Source organism: Arachis ipaensis, chromosome B7 (genome assembly GCF_059453495.1).
Source record: "Arachis ipaensis isolate K30076 ecotype BB chromosome B7, ASM5945349v1, whole genome shotgun sequence".
NCBI classification, from domain to species: Eukaryota; Viridiplantae; Streptophyta; class Magnoliopsida; order Fabales; family Fabaceae; genus Arachis; species Arachis ipaensis.
The window spans coordinates 87,046,560-87,065,706 of record NC_142442.1 but is presented as its reverse complement, the minus strand read 5'-3'; the positions used below and the strand labels follow the sequence as shown (position 1 = coordinate 87,065,706).

At 33.8% G+C, this 19,147-nt stretch overlaps 2 protein-coding genes across 2 annotated transcripts; both read right to left on the bottom strand.

Moving 5' to 3' along the window:
* Positions 1–2,833: 2,833 nt before the first annotated feature.
* LOC148553240 (uncharacterized) lies at positions 2,834–4,911 on the bottom strand. Its single transcript, XM_088494798.1, has 3 exons — positions 4,551–4,911; positions 3,411–4,393; positions 2,834–3,274 (listed from the first exon to the last, which is right to left on the bottom strand). Exons 1-3 carry the CDS (start codon positions 4,909–4,911, stop codon positions 2,834–2,836), a joined length of 1,785 nt encoding a protein of 594 aa, XP_088350924.1.
* A 12,764-nt stretch (positions 4,912–17,675) lies between these two features.
* LOC107610329 (uncharacterized) lies at positions 17,676–19,139 on the bottom strand. The gene is made up of 3 exons (XM_088494797.1): positions 18,842–19,139; positions 18,573–18,767; positions 17,676–18,220 (listed from the first exon to the last, which is right to left on the bottom strand). The coding sequence occupies exons 1-3, from the start codon at positions 19,137–19,139 to the stop codon at positions 17,676–17,678; spliced, it is 1,038 nt and encodes a 345-aa protein (XP_088350923.1).
* Between the last annotated feature and the right edge of the window lie 8 nt (positions 19,140–19,147).

Sequence of the window (19,147 nt, the reverse complement as noted above, 5' to 3'; positions counted from 1 at the left end):
TCAAACAAAATTAAATGGGTTATGCAAAAAACTGGTAACTAAAATTGAAATTGATTTTGAAATAAGTAGTGATGAAAGGGAAACAGTAATATAAAAAAATATAATTACAGAAGTAAAATTGGAACGGAAAAGGAAATGAAATAAAATTCAATTGAGAAAAGTAGCACTTATCCAGAAAATTGCATGTGAGGTTTATTTTTCTTTTATTTTTCCTTTCTTCTCTTCATACTAAAATTTCTTTTATAAAAAAGGAAAATATATCCAGGTATTAAAATGATTTATAAAACAACTAAGTTTCACTAAACTTCCAATATTGTATGCCTAAGGTAAAGAACATACCTTGGTTACTCGTACATTCTCAGGTAGCTTCAAGGATCTACAGAAATAAATAAATAAATTTCAAAAGACGAACTGCAAGAAAAATGGTGTAGTCCATCCATAACTACCACAGATGGGGCCCTTTCTAAAAGTGCAGCACTGCTGGTAGCAGCTGGGGAAATTGGATTTATTGTAGGCTGCCACAGCCACAAAATTCTGTTTCAGTTTGCACTCAAAAGATTTCTCACAAACACAAAGGATAAGTGGATTTTTTATTTCATTATTGATGGAGAGAGTGAGATTTACAAGAATATTAGAGAAAATGGTGTTTAACAAGGGTCTGGGGGCGCGTTCTTTGGGAAGCACAATACGCAAAGTGCGTATTCCCCTACAATACGCAAAACCCGTATTGCGTGCATGGTCGACACGCGTCAAAGAACTGCAAGCCCGTGAATAAGGTGATGTTTGACTGTCTCTCTCTCGTCAATGTACACAAGCTTCCCCAATTCGCAAACATTTTAAGAGACAACCACAGTTTCAAACGTTCCTTTCCTTCTACTCTTTAATACTTCTTCAGTTCTATCCGTCCATGCTTCCTCCTGCAGAGACTTGGTCTTCATTTGCCAAATTTGTTGTTTCTTCAAGTTTTAACAAGTAAGTTATTTAAATATTATTAATATAATTAGTAGATTAACTGTGTGTTTTTTTTATTTGAAATAGAGATAATGTGATAATAATATATATAGTTATTATTTAAATTAAATAGTATTTATTTATCAGTAGTTAAAAAAATATATAAATAGAAATTATACTTTTATTATATATTTAGATGAATGATGATGATGTTAATTAGTAATTAATATTAATTAAATATATTTTAAATTTAAATATAATATTTTAGTTAGTCTATTTAAATCAGAAAATAAAATATAATTGTGAATTTAATTTATATGTTAGAAAGTTTAAATTTAAATAAATATTTAAATATGTTTCAGTTTTAATTTTATATTAATATTTGAATTTAAATATATTTTGAATTTATGTATATAAGTAAATTTGACGTTACTATATTTTAGCTTTGTTTATAAAATTAAATTTAAATTTGACTTTAAGTTTACGTTGGTTTTGATTATAAATTTAAATTTGAATTTGAATATATTTGAAATTTAAATCTATATTTAAATCTACCTTAAAATCTGACTTTAAATATATTTTGGTTTTAATTAAATATTTAAATTTAAATTTGAATAAAATTTAAAAGTATGAAAATACATATTTATAATTTAAAATTATATATTTTTTGAAATAAAATACAGTCCAAAAAATGTCGTTAATTACATTTTGGTTGGTTTTCGGTATTTATTTAAAATTGAGTAAATATATATTAATAATTTAAATTTAGATATAAATTAAACATGTTTCGAATTTAACTATATATCTAACTTTGAATTTGAATATATTTATAGTCATAATATATATTTAAAATTGAAAATATTTTTAATTGTTAATTTAATATGTATTTAAATATATATTTAAGTTTGATTTAAAATATTTTTTAATTTAAATATATTTTAAATATGTTACAGATATTTGATATTTTTTTCCTCAGGTGCAGGCACCCATGGCTGAGGATGATAATGTTGGCGAGGATGATAGTGATAGTGACAGCGATGGTGATGACGATGCAGGTAATAATATACTATTGTATTCATTACTATGGTATATTAGTGTATGATTGTGATATATTTTTGTATTCGTTATTGGGATATATTAGTGTTTTCTTGTGATATATTTATTATTGTGATATATTTATTATTGTGATTTTTTATGTCATATAGGTGGTGCGGTAGGTGCGGATATGGCGGATACTTCAGATATTCATGGTAAAGGGTATAATCTGAGGATTGAGCCAACACGTAGAAGTGCAAGTAGATATACCCCTTCCACAATCAAGAAGGCGGTTAAGAAATGTACTAAATTTGTGAAAAAGACATTTAGCAAATAATTGTTATTTATCTTTTAATTTAAGACCGCAATTGTAATTGTTATGAATTTTATAAATTCACATCAAATTCGAACACACAGGAATTTCATAAAGTAGTATTTAATACAATTGATGTAGTATTTAAATCCAATTCCTAATGAAGGAAAAACCAAATGCACTAAGACATAGGTGCAGATCCACCAGCACTAGGCCCTGCACGATGGGGGCATCTACTTCGATTGTGGCCTTCGCCTCCACAAAGCCTGCAACGCCTAGGACCACGCATATCACGCATATCCATTTCATTCAATAAGCGGGTTATTTTGGGACGCCCTTTGGAAACCGCTTTAAGTGCGGATTAGGTATGTGTCTTGGTCCTTGATACACCGGCCATGTTGCTGGATTTCCTAATGGCTTAAACCGTGCTCTATACACCTTTCTTATCTCATCCATCCTATAGACCTCATGAACGTATTGTTGTCAATCAAGTCGTTGGTTCGCACAACACGCAAAGACATGGCGACATGGGATTCAATCTGTCTGAAACTCACCACAATCACAATATCGTTGACGGAGATTCACCGCATACTCGATACCAATGGGCATCTCACGTACCTCAAAGATCTCATTTTGCCTGTCAAATAGGTTAACCTGGATGTTTCCTGCTGCTTGCTGATTTGATTGCAGTTTGTTGCTAGCATATTCAGAAAATACATGTCCTGCATTCCTTCGAACCTCAGCCTCAACCCTCTTCCTAGTGAACAACTCATTTAGCCTATAAAAAGTTCCCTTCACAAGTGACGTGATAGGAAGATTTCGAGCTCCCTTTAGTACTCCGTTGATGCACTCCACTAGGTTTGTGGTCATATGACCCCAACGGTATCCATTATCAAATGCCAAAGCAAATTGCTGTCGTGGGATTCGATCAAGCCATCGCGTGTAAGCCTCACCACGTTCACGCAATCTTGCATACTACACATTAAATTCATGCACAGTCCTACAATAGCCTGTAAATAACCAACAAAACAAAATCAATAAAATGGATGCTATATGCCTTGTAAAAACAAATACGCCTTAGTTTCACAATAATCTACGTACCCATATTGACTATCAGCTTCTGTAAATACGGTGCCTTGAAATTCCTCAAAAAGTTGGATGCTATGTGCCTAACACAAAACATTCGGATAGCTCTTGGAGGTTCCCATGATCCATTACTACGAGCTATTGCTGAGGTAATAGAGTTGTGACGATCAGAGATAAGCCCAACACCATCTCGAGTCACCACATGTGTGCGTAAATGAGTAAGAAAGAAGTGCCATGCATCAGAAGTCTCACCCTCAACAACGGCAAATGCAAGAGGCACAATATTGCCATTGCCATCCTGAGAAACTGCAACTAATAGAGCTCCTTTATATTTCCCGTACAGATGTGTCCCATCCACCTGTACGATTGGCTTGCAGCTCCTAAATGCTCTGATGCAAGGATAAAAGCTCCAAAATACCCGCGTCAGTATCCTTACATCATGGACTACCTCATCCCCTTGGTATGCTGGTGCAGTTTCAATCTCGACTGCTGCTGATGGATCTTTTTGTACCATTGCTTCAAACCACGACGGCAAAGCTTCATAAGAAGCTTCCCAACCACCAAAAAGGTTTGAAATTGCCTTTTGCTTCGCGAGCCATGCTTTGCGGTAACTCGTCGTATAATTGAATTTTGACTGCACTTCAGCAATTATTGATTTCACTTTCAAAGATGGATCAGCTTCAACCAATGGCTTTATCACCTCTGCAATCATGTCTGAATTTAGCTTGGCATGATCTTGAGAAATTCTAGTTCTAGTGCATGTGTGACTACCATTGTATCGCCTTACAACCCAACAAAACTTTCTCTTAATAAGACTAGCTCTAATAAGCCAATCGCAACTTGTTCCGTATTGTACACACTTAGCATAAAAAGTCGTTGGCTCAGATTCACACACCCGGTAATCCACTCCCCTGCGAATGGTATAATCTTTAATTGCTGCAATAACAGTCTCTCTAGAACTGAATTCCATGCCAACAACAAATTCACCGTCCGAAACAACAACAAGATCTACAGCAATAACAACAACAAATAATTCTAACTATTGCTTTACAATTCAATAATAATAATAATAATAACAATAATAATAATAATAATAATAATAATAATAATAATAATAATAATAATAATAATAATAATAATAATAATAATAATAATAACTGCTTACTTGAATTGATATATTCAGGAAATTCTGGTGCATTCATAGCGTCTACATCCAAGGCATGCATGAAAGAAGGCTCTCTAGATGGATATTGGCTCGCCAGTGCATTTGCCACATCTGCTACGTTAGACTCAACTATTATATCATCTTCACCCACTTCTTCAGTTGGACCAACAATTTGGTAGGTGCCCTCAAATTCCTCTTTGCTTTCACTGTTATAAACAGTCCAGTCGATGTTAGCCTCCGGTAAATCAACCTCAACTAATTCTTCAAACTCAACATACAATTCGAGAATAGACACTTGTGCCCGTGTTTGTTGGTAGATCGAAAACATTCCTTGCATACTTCCTTCGTCAACCACATTCATCATTTGAAACTGAACGAAACCACCGAACACTAAAACAGGCTGTCTATAAAAAATATTAACGACTCTCTTTAATACTTGATTATCACCACATTGACAAAGTATACTCTTAAATTCCTCGTATGTTATTGCAAAAGGAATAACAATATCACGTGGATTCTCACAAACAAAACTCACACCCTCAGATGTTTGGGGAAAGATTTGACTATTATAATACATTTTCAAACTAATACCTCTCTCCATTTTTATACTCTTACATTCTCAAAAAAATAAAACACTCTCACACTCAATCAACCTAACACCGTTCCTCCTTTTATAGTACTTCAATTATAATTTTTTATTTACGAAAATACAATACGCAATTTGTGGATTAACAATACGCAATTTGTGTTTTTGCAATTCGCAGTCTGTGTATTGTCCCTTTAATATTAAAAAACACAATATGCAGACTGTGTATTGTCCCTTAAATATTATAAAATTACAATCCGCTCTTTGCGTATTGTCCTCATGGCTGTGGCAGGCAGATTCTGCTCCTGACAATTCGCAGAGTGCGAATTGTCCCGCCGCCAATAATTTTGCAAAACACCCTCACTTCCAATATTGAGGCATTACACCAGGTTTTTTACAATAACTAAAAAAATGAGCCAGGATAAGTATATAGTACTATGCTGTAACACAGAAAATTGAATAGGAACACTATAATGCAAATAATCTATAATGGCCATAACAGAATTACCTAACTCACCCTAACCATTCCTTATTACTAAAATGCAAAAGTACCTGGCACCACAATATTTACCATATGCACTTCAGATTTTTAACATAGTAATTGTTGTTACCATAACCACTGCGACTGCATCATGGAAGGTTAAAGGAATTCTCATCCATTCAATAATATATATCTAAATTATAGAGTATACTACCGAACTTAAAATTTAGGTTAGGTTCAATAATAATGAAACCATTGCTAGAAAAATTATGTATAAATTATTATAAATAAAAAAGAACAATATATATCTAAATAGTCCAAAAACAGTAATATATAAATCATTATAGACTTAAATATAAAGATAAAGTGTACTTCAAACAAATTTAAAATGGCCTAATCAATCCATAACTTAACTAAATAAATGTGTTCTTAAAATACACGATTACGATTAATAAATTTTTAACTAGAAGCGTCTTAAAATTCTAAGTTTGAAGGACAGACTGCTGCATCTTTTTATTCCAGTCAGCAACAGCAAGCTCTTTTATCATATTTCGTTTCGGATTGTGCCATTTGTACACCAAATCTACAGCCAATCGCATCCTTGAGTAATCATTGACAACCTAACAGACAGTTACAATGATATTATTTAATTAAATAAACCCAACAAACTAAACATTATAAAATTCATAGACGATTTTCCTATCCATGGCTTATTGACGCCCCAATAGTGGTTGAGGATCATCCATTCAGCGACCCAAATACCACAATCATTCCTTCACCACAATTCAAGGCACACATTAACAAAGCAATAATATAAAAGAACGGCCAGAAAAATTAACTTGTACTCTAAAAATTCATATTTTTAAACTTACGAATTGGCCTTTTGTTGCTCAGAGAATTTATATTTAGAAAATTGAAGGTTTTTAGGTGAAGGTGTTTCTTGGAAGTTTTTGTCAGATATATAATAAAATTGAAACATAGTTATACAATATTTTGGACAATATATAATAAATAATAAATGTATATATTTGAATTATCTTAAAGGGTAAGTAAGAAATATACTGAAGCTGTGTATGGCCATTTCATTCATCGTGATGAAACGTTATAGTCATGCCATAAAAAATTCGGGGCCACTTAAAGTGGTTTTCATTCTAGCAGGAATAGAAGACAATTGTGATATAGTTGTACCGATATTTTGTTTCCTAATGTGTTAGATATGATATGATTTTATTTTTAATTCTTTATTATTGCATTAATCAATAATTTTTTTTAATCTTAAAAAACTTTATACTTACATTAAAATAAAAATTTCCCTGTGTAGTTGGTAATTGTATCAATAAATTTCCTTTAAAAATAAATGACTACTAGAATATTTAAAACTGATGCGATCGCTCTGTAATTTTCAGTTATTATGAGAACTAGTTGTATTTTAATCTTGAGTTTTATACTTTTACTTTCGTGTAAAATAAAACAGTCTCTAATTTTGTAAGCGCTCCTTTTTTTTTCTAAACGCGATTCTTGAGGAAACGTCAATACACCGTACACCTTTTTGTTTAATCACACTTGAAATCTTATAACTGACTGAATTGAATTCCCTTTACATGATTTAACAAATTAAAAGATTCAAAGCTTTACACTAGAGCTTTAGACAAGAGGCTAACAACATTAACCACGAGATGTAACCAAATAACTATACTCGGATTGAATGGAGGCACTTTCGCCATATTTCGTTAAATCCCCATATTTCGTTAATTGAGGTCAGTAAAATTCTTTATTATAGATAATTTTATACTCCATAAATACAACATATCATCAGCTGCGACCGAGTTGTATCTCAGAAAAATGAGAATATACATTTTTGGGGAGGAAAAATAGAACAAATTTACACCGATAATTCCTCCATATATGTTATGACAGTCAAGTCAGCAGATGTAGACTGTTTCCTTGGATAGAAAAAGGGCGGCAAGGGTAGTTCAAGTTTTTCTAACTATATCATGCTAACATGCATCCACTATTTGCCACTCATGAAATGACAGCCTTGTCCAGAGTCACTGTCAAAAGATTGAATTCACGTCCCAGAGACCAAGTTAGATCATTGTGGGCATCAATGCTTAAGTTGTATTCCTTGAACTGGCCGTTGTAAGTTATTACAGACATAATGGCCCTGGAAAATTGGAGATGTCGATAGTTCAACAAGCATATAGGTACCATAAATTAATTCAAACTTGGTAAAGGCAGAAATTGTTAACAATTGGATTCTACATTCAGATCAATGAACAATTAGTTTGAAGTGACTATACTATATAGCTACTTAAATAGTTCTAAGTCTTGATTTTCATCTAACTGACCATAGTTTACGTTATTATATATAAGGAATTTGATAAGAACTACCTACAGATCCTTAGACCATTATAGTATTAGTCCTACATGACCAAGAAAAGACTATTAAGTCCTACGAAAAGTTGTACAAAAAGAACTACAACAAACCTTGTGCAACAGAACAGCAGCTTATAGATTTGAGAGGTATATCATGCTAAAAATTATAAGCAACCAAGTTAAAAACTAATAGACATTTGCAGGATCTCTGTTTAAGATGAAGGTCAAAACTCAGTCTTAGAACACATGTCAAAAGCAAACAACAAACACCAGGGGAGACGAGCATCAATGGGATAAAATATAGACTAAAAAAGTGTAAACAATCGCCTTAAAGACTAGAGGAAGCTTAGAAAAAATAAGAAAATGTTTTAACCAATGAATCATATGTATTTAGCTCATGTTTGTAGCAACCAAAGACATGTAACAAATAGCAAATCATCGAAAAAAATGAATAACCATACAGATCTGTCCTGCTCTAAGCATAACTAAGCATGATATTACATAGTAAATCATCGAAAAAAGGAGAAATATTAATTTCTGGCAACGATCTCCCTTTAACATTCATTTTCATGCACTAAGTGATTATTTAGCAAGACAACAACAAATTCAAGGTGCAATCACTAATATATTCAACTCACATTTCCAACAACAAAAATATTTAGCTAAGTAATTATTTGAGCATGACAGTAACAAATTCAAGCTTCATTGATGATAATCAGTACAAAATTCATCTTAGTGATGATTTTAAGCAACAAAGAAACTAGCTCAACAAATTATTCAAGGTTCGGTGGTAATAAATACTAATAAATTCACGACAATGATGATTTTCAGCAAAAATAAAAACTAGTTCAGTTATATATTCAGCAACAAATTCAAATACAGTGATGAATTAGGGCAACAAAACTGAAAAAAAGGACCAGAGGAATTTATTGGAAATCACCAAATCGGGGACCAGCTTCTGGTTGGGCGAAGGAATCTGAGGGCGGGGAGGAAGCTGACGGCGAGATTCAAAGTACGAAGACGACAATGATGACCAACCTCGGGACCGGCTACTTCTGCCGCCGGAAACGACAAGCGCGAGAAGGCGCATGACTAAGTGCGAGACGGTGAGGAGCCATGGAGCGACGACGACGGCGACCAGTCCCGGGTCTGGGTGCTTCTGCCGCCGGAGACGACGAGCTCAGGGAAGGCGTGCGAATGCAACTGAGTGCGAGATGGTGACGACTGGCGACACGGAGAGCGACGGAAACCTTGAGTGCGAGACCCGAGACGAGAGAGGGAGAAAGCTTGAGATCGTGATAATGAGCAGAGAGATGAGACGAAGGAGACGAAGGAGATGCTGATTGCTGGGGCTAGGGCTTTTTTGGGGTTAGATTGAGAAATTGGTGAGCCATTGAGATTAGGTTTGCCTTGGCTTGGGCTTGGACTTGGGCTACCAAGGGTTTAGAGTTTTTTTTTAAGGACTTAATTGTATTACCCAAAAAAAAGGACTTAATTGTAATTTTATATTTTTATATATTTAAATGTCTGCGAAATAAAAGTTAAGGATATATTTGTCATTTTGATAAAAAATTTAAATATGATTTGGTTCAGATTATGTAAACCAATCGGATCAAATCGGATCTGATAATTATAATCAACCGATTTTATTTTGGTTTATTTAAAATATTTTATTAACCGATTTAATATTTCGTCTAATAACAATGTGCCACATGTAACGTCTTTAAAAAAAGACATTTTGAATAACTTTATCAGAGTGACCACCTTATTATAATGTTATACAATTTGATGAGAAAGTTGGCTGGTTCTAAAATTCGAATTTATCCAAATTTTATTTCATAAAAGATAGATATAGTTGGTTAGCAAGAAAAAAAAAATTATGGTTGGACAGTTTTAAATAATTGACTTTGAATTTGGTTATGACGATTGAATATTTTTGAAAAGATTATGATTTTGTTTGGTAAAATTTTTTAGAGATATTTTTTATTTTATATTTGATAAATCAAAAAGACTATTTATTTATGTTTATACTATTAAAGGATAGAAATATTTTTTAAAACACCTAAGTGAAAGTTTGAGAAGTGTTACATTTTGTTATCTGATTTTATTAAATAGAATATTCTTTTTTATATACCAGATTGCCTTATGGGTGAAGGAATTAGTTGGAAGTGGCCAACAACTTTTTTTAATATTTATTCTTCTATAAATGGTTATTTGTGGCTTTGTAAATGTATTTTCGGTTGGAGGAGTAGACTAATTGGTTTTGGTTATGGCGGACCTAAGTTCTTGAAAAGTATAAAATTCTCACTTGGCTATGTATTCATGATGCAATTCTTACAGCTGTTTTTCGTTTTCATAGAAGTTTGAGAAGCTCCGATTTGTACTCTTGGTGTAATACTGAACCTGAAACGATTTTTCATTGTCTTCGTAAGTGTCCCAAGGCCAAAGAAATCTGGCATAGTTTGAATTTGGCATTTAACAGTCAGATTGCTGGTTGTACAAGGACATGATTTCTAATGACTCCCTCTTTTGGCGACTATTTGGTAAATTTGGAGGGATTGTAACAATGATGTTTTTAATCCAGCTAATTCATAGAGAATGGGTAAGGTTATAGCTCTTATACATGTTTTTCAAATTGAACTTCATAAATTTTTATCTATGCATTATGTGTTTACTCTTTATTTGTTGTTTTTTTGTCTCCACCTACTCAATTTTCGGTTAAAATAAACTATGATGTTAGTAAATTTGGTGAATCTGCTGGTTTTGGATGTGTGTTACGTGACTAATGGCTCTTGATTGCATGGTTGTGCTGGTTCTTTATCACTTTCTACTATTCTTCGAAGCGAACTTTTTGCAATCTAAAGAGGGCTAATTCTAGCATAGAAAGTTGGGTTCAGAGAGGTCACTTGCGATACAGATTATTTGGATATTTTTATCATTGTTAATTGTTAGAAACAAGAGACTAACTGGAGAAGGAATTTGTGTATTATTGAGTGTGATTAAAAGTACAATGTACAAATGGTATATATAGATGCTAGAAGAATCAAAGTAATAAAAGTATAGAATCCTACAATTAATATACAGATATGCTATATAAATATAAATGATACTAACTGATCTAAATTGACTCTAATAATTCTCTAATGATTATCTAACATTAATGATAGGAACAACCATATGTAAAATTCTGACAATGATTTAGTGACTAAAATAAAAAAAATTTTAAGCCAGAATTAGAGAGCAGAGGTGAATCTAATTTAAAAAGATGCCAACCAAATTGTTGATGCCTTGATTAAATATGCAACATCCAATTGGATACAATAACTAAAATGGAATGAGCCTTGAAAAATATTAATAGTGTTGTTACAACTGAACTACATTCCTAATATTTAGTGTGTTTTTTTTTTCTTATTCTTTGACATCAAAAAACAAAAAAGATGAATTTTTTAAAGGTAGTTTACATTTATCAAATTAAAAAGTCTAATATATAATATTTTATATATTAGTTAATATCTAAACTTAATTTTTATATTAATATTTATTATATTATTTTTTAATTTTAAAAAGTTATTTTATCAAATATATTTATTATTGCTTATTTAAAATATTTTTAATTTAATTTATTAAATATATATATTATAATTTTTAAATAGTTATATTTTAAAAGTTAACTTTTATAAGTAAAAATTTTATTAAAAAAAGTCTAAATATATGTTGTGGCTTTATTTTTATGATGGAATACTTACTTATGTCATCTGTTTTAGAAAAATTAGTATATATACCTATGTTTTGTACAGTATAATATTTTTATGATGGAATACTTACTTATGTCATCTGTTTTAGAAGAATTAGTATATATACCTGTGTTTTGCACAGTATAATATATAAAATGTTTAATTATTTTGTTTGTTTTTATAATTTTGCACGATTTTTAATTAGGTTTTTATATCTTTTTTTAATTGAGTTCTTGCATTAATTTTTTTTAATTGAGTATCTAGATTTTTTTTATTTGAGTCCCTACACCAATTTTTTTAGTTGAGTTCCTATAAAATTAATTTCAAGAGGGATCTAATTGAAAAAAAATAGTGTAGAGACCCAATTAAAAGAAAAAAAAGTATAGATACCTAATTGAAGATTTTGCGAAACTATAGGGACCAATAGAATAATTAAACCTAAAAAAATATGTAAAGTATTTTTTTTAATAAAAATATATATAATAATTTTTGTTACACAAATTTTATAAAAATTAAATTTAAAGTTTAACTATCTTCAATATTAAAATAATAAAATCAATTAGTACTAATTTTATTTAATGTCAAAGTATAACAATTATTTATTATTAGTAATATATAATATATAATTAAATTAAAATATTTACATTAGAATCTTATCTTTTTAAAATATTTTCTTTAAATAACATTATTGATTAAATTTGTAAATATTTTTTCATGATCTATGAGTAAAACTTTTAAATTTTTTTATTTTTATATCAAAATCGGTTTGAATAAGTACAATCTAATATAAGATAAATTTATCCTTAAATCGTCTTTATTATCATAGCAAAAAAATTACTATAGAGAATAATTTTTGTTAAAATTTAGGGTTAAGTACTTTTTTCATCTCTAAAGTTTGAGGTGAAAATTAAAATCGTCCTCGACCTTTTTTTCTTATTAAAATCATCCCCAACATTACAAAACGTTATAAAATCGTTCTTTTCTACTTTAATTATATTTTTTGACCAAATTATCCTTAACTATTAATAAAAATAGTATTAAAAAATAACCCCACTTCCCAGCATCTCTTTGTCTCTTTCCCTCCTCAAATCTCACCCCACCATCATCATCAGTTCCCAGAAAAAAAAAAAGTAAACCCCATCACACCATCATTATCGATTCTCAATAACCCTCCCTCATTAACATCATCTCATCTCTCTCACCCATGTAGCTGCGTCGTCGCCTCCCAACTGGTGTCGAAGAGCTTCCATTTGCAGCAAGTCGCCGCTTATCAACTTGCCGGCAACAACGACCACATCCACCACGAATGGAGATGAAATGGAGGTGAAGGACAATGATAGTGGGAATAGGAAACTGATGATGGTGGTGGAGATGGGGTTTAGGTGGGGGTGGGGGAGTTCGAAGAGACCCAGAGAGTAGGAGGAAGGACATTGGGTGAGGGGTGGGGGGAGAGATGCTGGGGAGTGGGTGGGGTAGGGTTTTTCTTTTTTTTTTTTTATATTATTTTTATTAATAGTTAAGGGTAATATGTTCAAAAAATATAATTGAAGTAGAAAATGACGATTTATAATGTTTTGTAATGTTGGGAATGACTTTTATAAGAAAAAAAGGTCGGAAACGATTTTGATTTTCACCTCAAACTTTAGGAACGAAAAAAGTATTTAACCCTAAAATTTATCTATAACTGTTTTATAGTTTAGTATCATATTCATTCTTTAAAAAAATAATATGATCAACGTTATTATTTGTTGAAACTTACCAACATATTCTATCTATTTTTCAGTTAAAGTAGTTGTATTTATTCCTAAAAACGATTTCATATTTTTTTTTTTTGTTTACACACCTATTAGAACTATTAAAAATAAAATAAATACATAATATCTTGTTACAACGATGATAGATTTATTGACCTTAAGTAATTTATGTTATTTTTTATTATTTCAAAATAGATAATAAAAAATTACTAAGAAGATATATGATAAAATTTATACTCACTTTTTATGCATAAATACCATCGTATACTCATGATCTTTACAAAAAGGGAGGTAAACCAGAAGAAGATACATAACAATCTTCATCATTGTTTTTTCATCACTCAATCTCCAAATTGGAAATGAGATTAAACACCTAAGGAATATATTTAAATATTGAGAATAGTCAAAACATGAAGAGTTATGATAGATTAATTTGTATAGGATAAAAATAATAAAATTTATAATAAAAATATAAAAATTTGAATAAATAAGAACAACATAAAATAAATAAAAGAACAATTAATAAAAAAATTGAATTTTCTTTTAGCTGATTTTTTATAATAAATAAATTATGAAATATTAGAAATAAGTAAAATAAAAAATGAATGAATGAAAATGTGTTTTTTTAATAAATGAAGAAATATTCATGATTATATAATTGATAGTGAAGATATAACTATTAGATAATAAATTGTAAAAAAATATTAATAAAAATATTAGATTTGATATTAAAATAAAAAAGAAATATAAACAATGAATAAAAATTTAAAATTTAAAATAAAAATATTTAAGATAAAAAAATAAATAAAGAAAAATTTCTGATAAACAATGACTTAAACATTAATGTAACAATAAATTAAATTTAATAATATATATTTAAATTAATTAAATTAAATAATTAATATAATAAATTAATTATAATTATTTGTTTCAACAAAGTAACTTAAATAAATAAAACATATCTTATAAATATATGATGTAAAAATTGTAATACTATAGAAGTAGTAAGCTATTAGGTGGTTAGATTTTGATCAGTTGAAGTAGTACCTAAGAAGGTTGTTTTAGAATGTAAGATATGTTAGACTTTTGAAGTTCTTAGTCTTATGTGCAACGAGACTTTAATGAGTAGTGATGGGTATAAATTTCTTGAGTTATTTGAAAAAAGTATTATAAATATTTGTTGTAATTGTGCTTTTTTTGAGTTAGATAGTTATGATTAGAGATGTTAGGATATGTTAGATTTTTTCAGTATTTTAATCATTTTTTGTATTTTCTCTGTAAACGTGTGGGACTAAATGCTTTCTGTTTTTGGTTTTATTTTAATGGAATTTGTTCATGAGTTATTTAGGATTTTGTGTTTGGTTCGATTACTAAAATTTGGGCGATATTATAAACAAGTTTTTGAAGTTAGAGCATACCATGTTTATCATTTTCATGTTTTTCATGCATTGAAAATTGTATTGTGATGGTTGTGATAAGATTTTTTCTATCTTTGTGCAGCTCCATCGCTGCATCAGCAGCATGAGACAGCAACACGGTGTGCCGTTAGATGATAGGATCGTTTCCTACTTGCAGATGGCAGGTTTATACTATCTTGCGAGAGTGAACGAGACATGCTTTCGACTGGACGAGCCATTAGTTAGCGCATTAGTGGAGAGATGGCATCCTAAGACGCACACTTTTTCACATGTCATTTAGGGAGTGCACGATCACGCTCCAGGGTGTGGTATACCAGTTAGGGCTCCCGATCGACGGTCAGTATGTCAGTGGATGCCTTACGGACTTTACGCAACATATTTAGGGGGCGGCCAATGTGGGTATGGTTTGAGGAACTGTTGGGTGTTTTGCCTCCTACAAACTGTATCGACAAGCTCACGGTGAAGTGTACATAGTGGTAACGGCGATGACGGAGGCAGCGATGATAGTCATAGAGGTGGAGGAGGTGGTGCCGGTGGTGGAGGGTACAATGATAGGAGCGGAGGTGGTGGTGGTTTAGGGGGTTTAGGGGGACACCATGGTGGAGGTGGTGGTTTTGGCGATGGTGGGTTTAGGGGAGATATCGGTCATGGTCAGCCTGGGAGATAGGAGGGGAGCCATGTAGGAGGTGGAGTGCGTGGGGGACATGACACAGGCGGCAATGTCTGTGGTCGCAAATTTAGAGACTACTTCGTCAGGGTTCATACGTGTGACGACAGTCTGGCACTCTGGCTGAGCATCAGACGTACATTAGCCCAGGTCAGATGCTGTCTGAGCTTATGGGCAATGAGGGCCTTGATGCGGAGTTTGGTGGGTCACATTTCTTTGATGAGATCAGCATGATCATGCAAGAGGATGAGTTGGCCAGACGCAGGTCTCCGATAGTTGGATCCTAGGCTCGGGTTGATGTGGACCTGAATGAGTCTTCTTCCAGATCTGTGGACGACACATTTGCATTGGGCGGGATACCCCCTCTGCGTTCCCAGCACCTAGTACATCACATCCTAGTCCATCCATAGCACAGGCTGGCACACCGGAGTTTGCCCCCAGGAGGGAGACAGCGACGACGGTGGCGACGGTGGCGACGGTGAGGAGGACGAGGTCCCTCTGGCGCAGAGAGTTCGGCAGGTCAGGTGTCCTCGACGGTGCTTCACCGGATCGCATCTGCTCTGAGGATTAATATGTGACTATTTAGTATCATGTTTTATGTATTTCATGTCTTTCCAATTCTATGTTGTGTATTCAGTTTTAGTTATGTATGCTGGCTAGTTATGTATTTCGGTTTGTAGTTATGTTATGTCGTGAAGAATTACTAACAGGACTTTAGTAGAACATGTAATCCATATTTTGTTATGTTATGTGATGTCATGAAAAATTACTTTAGTAAAACATGTAATACATGTTATGTTATGTATTTAGTTTTAGATGAGTTCGTTAGTCAACATTATACAATGTATCTTTAGTAAAATACGAGTCCACATGCAGTGAAACAAATTGTTCAAACAAACCAACTTTAACATAAAGTATCCCTGGTAAAATAACATTAAACATCGTTAAAACACAAGAAGTGATAGTTTTTAAATTAAACACTAAACACACTACAGTAACGTTAAAGTGAAACCATATAGCGGTGAATAAATACCAGGTAAAAGATAATATGATACAATAAATGAAGTGAACCCTACACATTATTGGCAGATGCAGAACCGAGTGTCACTCCTCCATGGGGACACATCCTACGTGTATAGTCAGGCTGTCTGCAAAGCCCACATCTCTTGAGCTTGTTCGGGTCAGCTTCGTCCATGGTAGTCCGGATCCTGGTGGTCCTGGGGCGCCCCTCAGATGCACGTCTTTTGGCCGGGTCAGGTATGACGGTTGGATCATCATACGACGGCCAAAACCCCTCCGGAATTAGAAGTGTGAACCCCAGGTGATAAACATCAAACATGGAGTTAAGGTGATACACCTCGTGTATGTAGGTGGACCAGGTCAGGCGTGCATATGCACAGCAAGCCAAGGCATGATGACATGGATAGTAAAGTACCTGAAAATAGCCGCAATCACATGTTTGGTCAGTGAGGAATACTCTGTATGTGCCCAGTGAAAAACTCTCTGTCGGAGTGGTCTCTATCACAGTAAACTCTAAGTTGTTTCTGTCATACAAAGTCACGTGAAACACCTTGAGGTCTTCAGATTTGCCTCGATTGCCTTAATCAGATGCTGACAAAACTGTTGCCCGATTCTTAACTATGCCTCGGCCTCTCTGCCTTTCTAGATGAATAGCTCGGCCAATCTCTCGTAAGTGGCCTTCACCAACGCACGGACTGGAAGGTTCCTCACACCCTTTAGTATCGAGTTCACACACTCAGATATATTCGTAGTCATGTGCCCAAATCTCCGACCTTTGTCTCGATGCTGAGTCCAATATGCATAGTCAATCCGATTAGCCCAGTCGCACAAAGCAAGATCTTCGGCACGAAGAATGTCAAACCAGTAGTGAAACTCGACCTTGGTCTTGGCATAAGCAGCATTCACTAACCACATCCGTGCATCCTTTCCCTTGAAACTCAGTGCGAAATTTGCAGCCACGTGTCAGATGCAAAAAGCCCTATATGCAATAGGCAGAAGCCAGCCACCGTAAGAAGCTTCCAATGCAGGATTTATCACATTGTACCTATCTGATATGACAAGTATTTGCGGTTGAGGGGTCACATGCTGTCATAGGTGAGATAGAAAGAATGAGCACGACTTTGCATTCTCCCCCTCCACAAGTGTAAATGCAATAGGAATAATGTTCGAGTTGCCGTCCTGTGCAATTGCAACCAATAGTGTACTGCCGTATTTCCCATATAGGTGGGTACCGTCCACACTGACCAATGGCTTGCAATGTCGAAATGCCTCAATACACGGTAAAAATGTCCAGAAAAGCCGATAGAAATAAGCTGCAGAGTCATCTACCTGCCCACCAACCCACACAGGACTCGTCTTTAACACCACAACACTACCTGGCATCGTGATTTGAATACCCAATACCCATCGTGGCAAGTCATTGTATGACTCCTCCCAATCTCCGTAAATCTGGGCCACAACTTTCTGTTTAGCCATCCAAACCCTCTTGAAAGTCGGTTTGAACCCGAAGTGTGCCTCTGTGCCATTATGCAGTACCTTGATCGAGACGACAACATCAGCTCTAATCATGGACAATATGGAGACCGATATGACATGATAATCAAGCTTCATGTGATAACTAGATATAAATGTGTCTAGACAAATATGAGGACCATTGTATTGTTTTACCTCCCAAATACCACTGCGCTGGCGGAGGCTAACCCAAATGAGCATGCGCACCCGCTGCCAAACTCCTTGCACTTGCCATAGTACTTGCGATTATCAGATTCCAATACCTTGTACTCAACCCCACGACGAATGCTATAAGTCTTCACGCTTAACACGACTTATTCTTTATCTTGAAACTGCTGACCAACTTGAAATTCATATATAACTCATGTATTTTGTGTCTCTCTAGCACCGAACCCAACAGGTACTCCCGGATTCCGTTGAGGTGCCATGGCATTCAAGTCCAAAGCTGAGAATTATGGGGGAACTGATTAGTACCTGAACTAGATGCTCCCCTACCCACAGCTGGAGTCGACCGTGGTGTGTCATCGTCACTATCATCCGCTATTGTGGCGGGATCCACATCATCATCATCATGCAGTGCATCCTCAACCCTCCATCGGGTACTGCAACCTCTCCAAAGACCGGGACCGTTGTAGGAGAACCGGGTGTTGCAAATGCTACCTCCCCCAACTATCCAGTCTCACCAACTCCGGCATCACCACTGCAGTTTAGATTGAATGCAAAGGAAGGAGAAGCTACCAAACCTTCCTCAAGTGCAATGACCAGTGCAACCGACGAGGCACCAACAAGCATGACACTAGAGCAGGCTGGATGTCCTGAGGATTGAGGATTTTGATTCGAACCTCCAGAACTAGATACCACATCTACAAGCTTAGCCAACAGTTTCGGAGTCCTCACCTCGAAAAACTGACGGCGACAATGGTGCAGAACTTGCAAGTCTTCCTCACTGCCAATAACAAATGAATTATACTTCACATCATCACGTAACATGGATATGGGGATTCTATAGAACGACTTCTCCACTCGTTTGACGCCAAGCATACCTAATT

Excerpts from the sequence above, each read along its gene's own strand:
- LOC148553240 (XM_088494798.1), bottom strand. The coding sequence starts at position 4,911 with ATGAATGTGGTTGACGAAGGAAGTATGCAAGGAATGTTTTCGATCTAC. Across the intron at positions 4,394-4,550 it reads TCCTGAATATATCAATTCAA|ATCTTGTTGTTGTTTCGGAC; the intron begins GTAAGCAGTTAT and ends TTATTGCTGTAG. Across the intron at positions 3,275-3,410 it reads CGTATTTACAGAAGCTGATA|TATGCAAGATTGCGTGAACG; the intron begins GTCAATATGGGT and ends TTTAATGTGTAG.
- LOC107610329 (XM_088494797.1), bottom strand. The coding sequence starts at position 19,139 with ATGCTTGGCGTCAAACGAGTGGAGAAGTCGTTCTATAGAATCCCCATA. Across the intron at positions 18,768-18,841 it reads GGTCATTGCACTTGAGGAAG|TTGGGGGAGGTAGCATTTGC; the intron begins GTTTGGTAGCTT and ends GAGACTGGATAG. Across the intron at positions 18,221-18,572 it reads TAGGGGAGCATCTAGTTCAG|ACACATTTATATCTAGTTAT; the intron begins GTACTAATCAGT and ends ATATTTGTCTAG.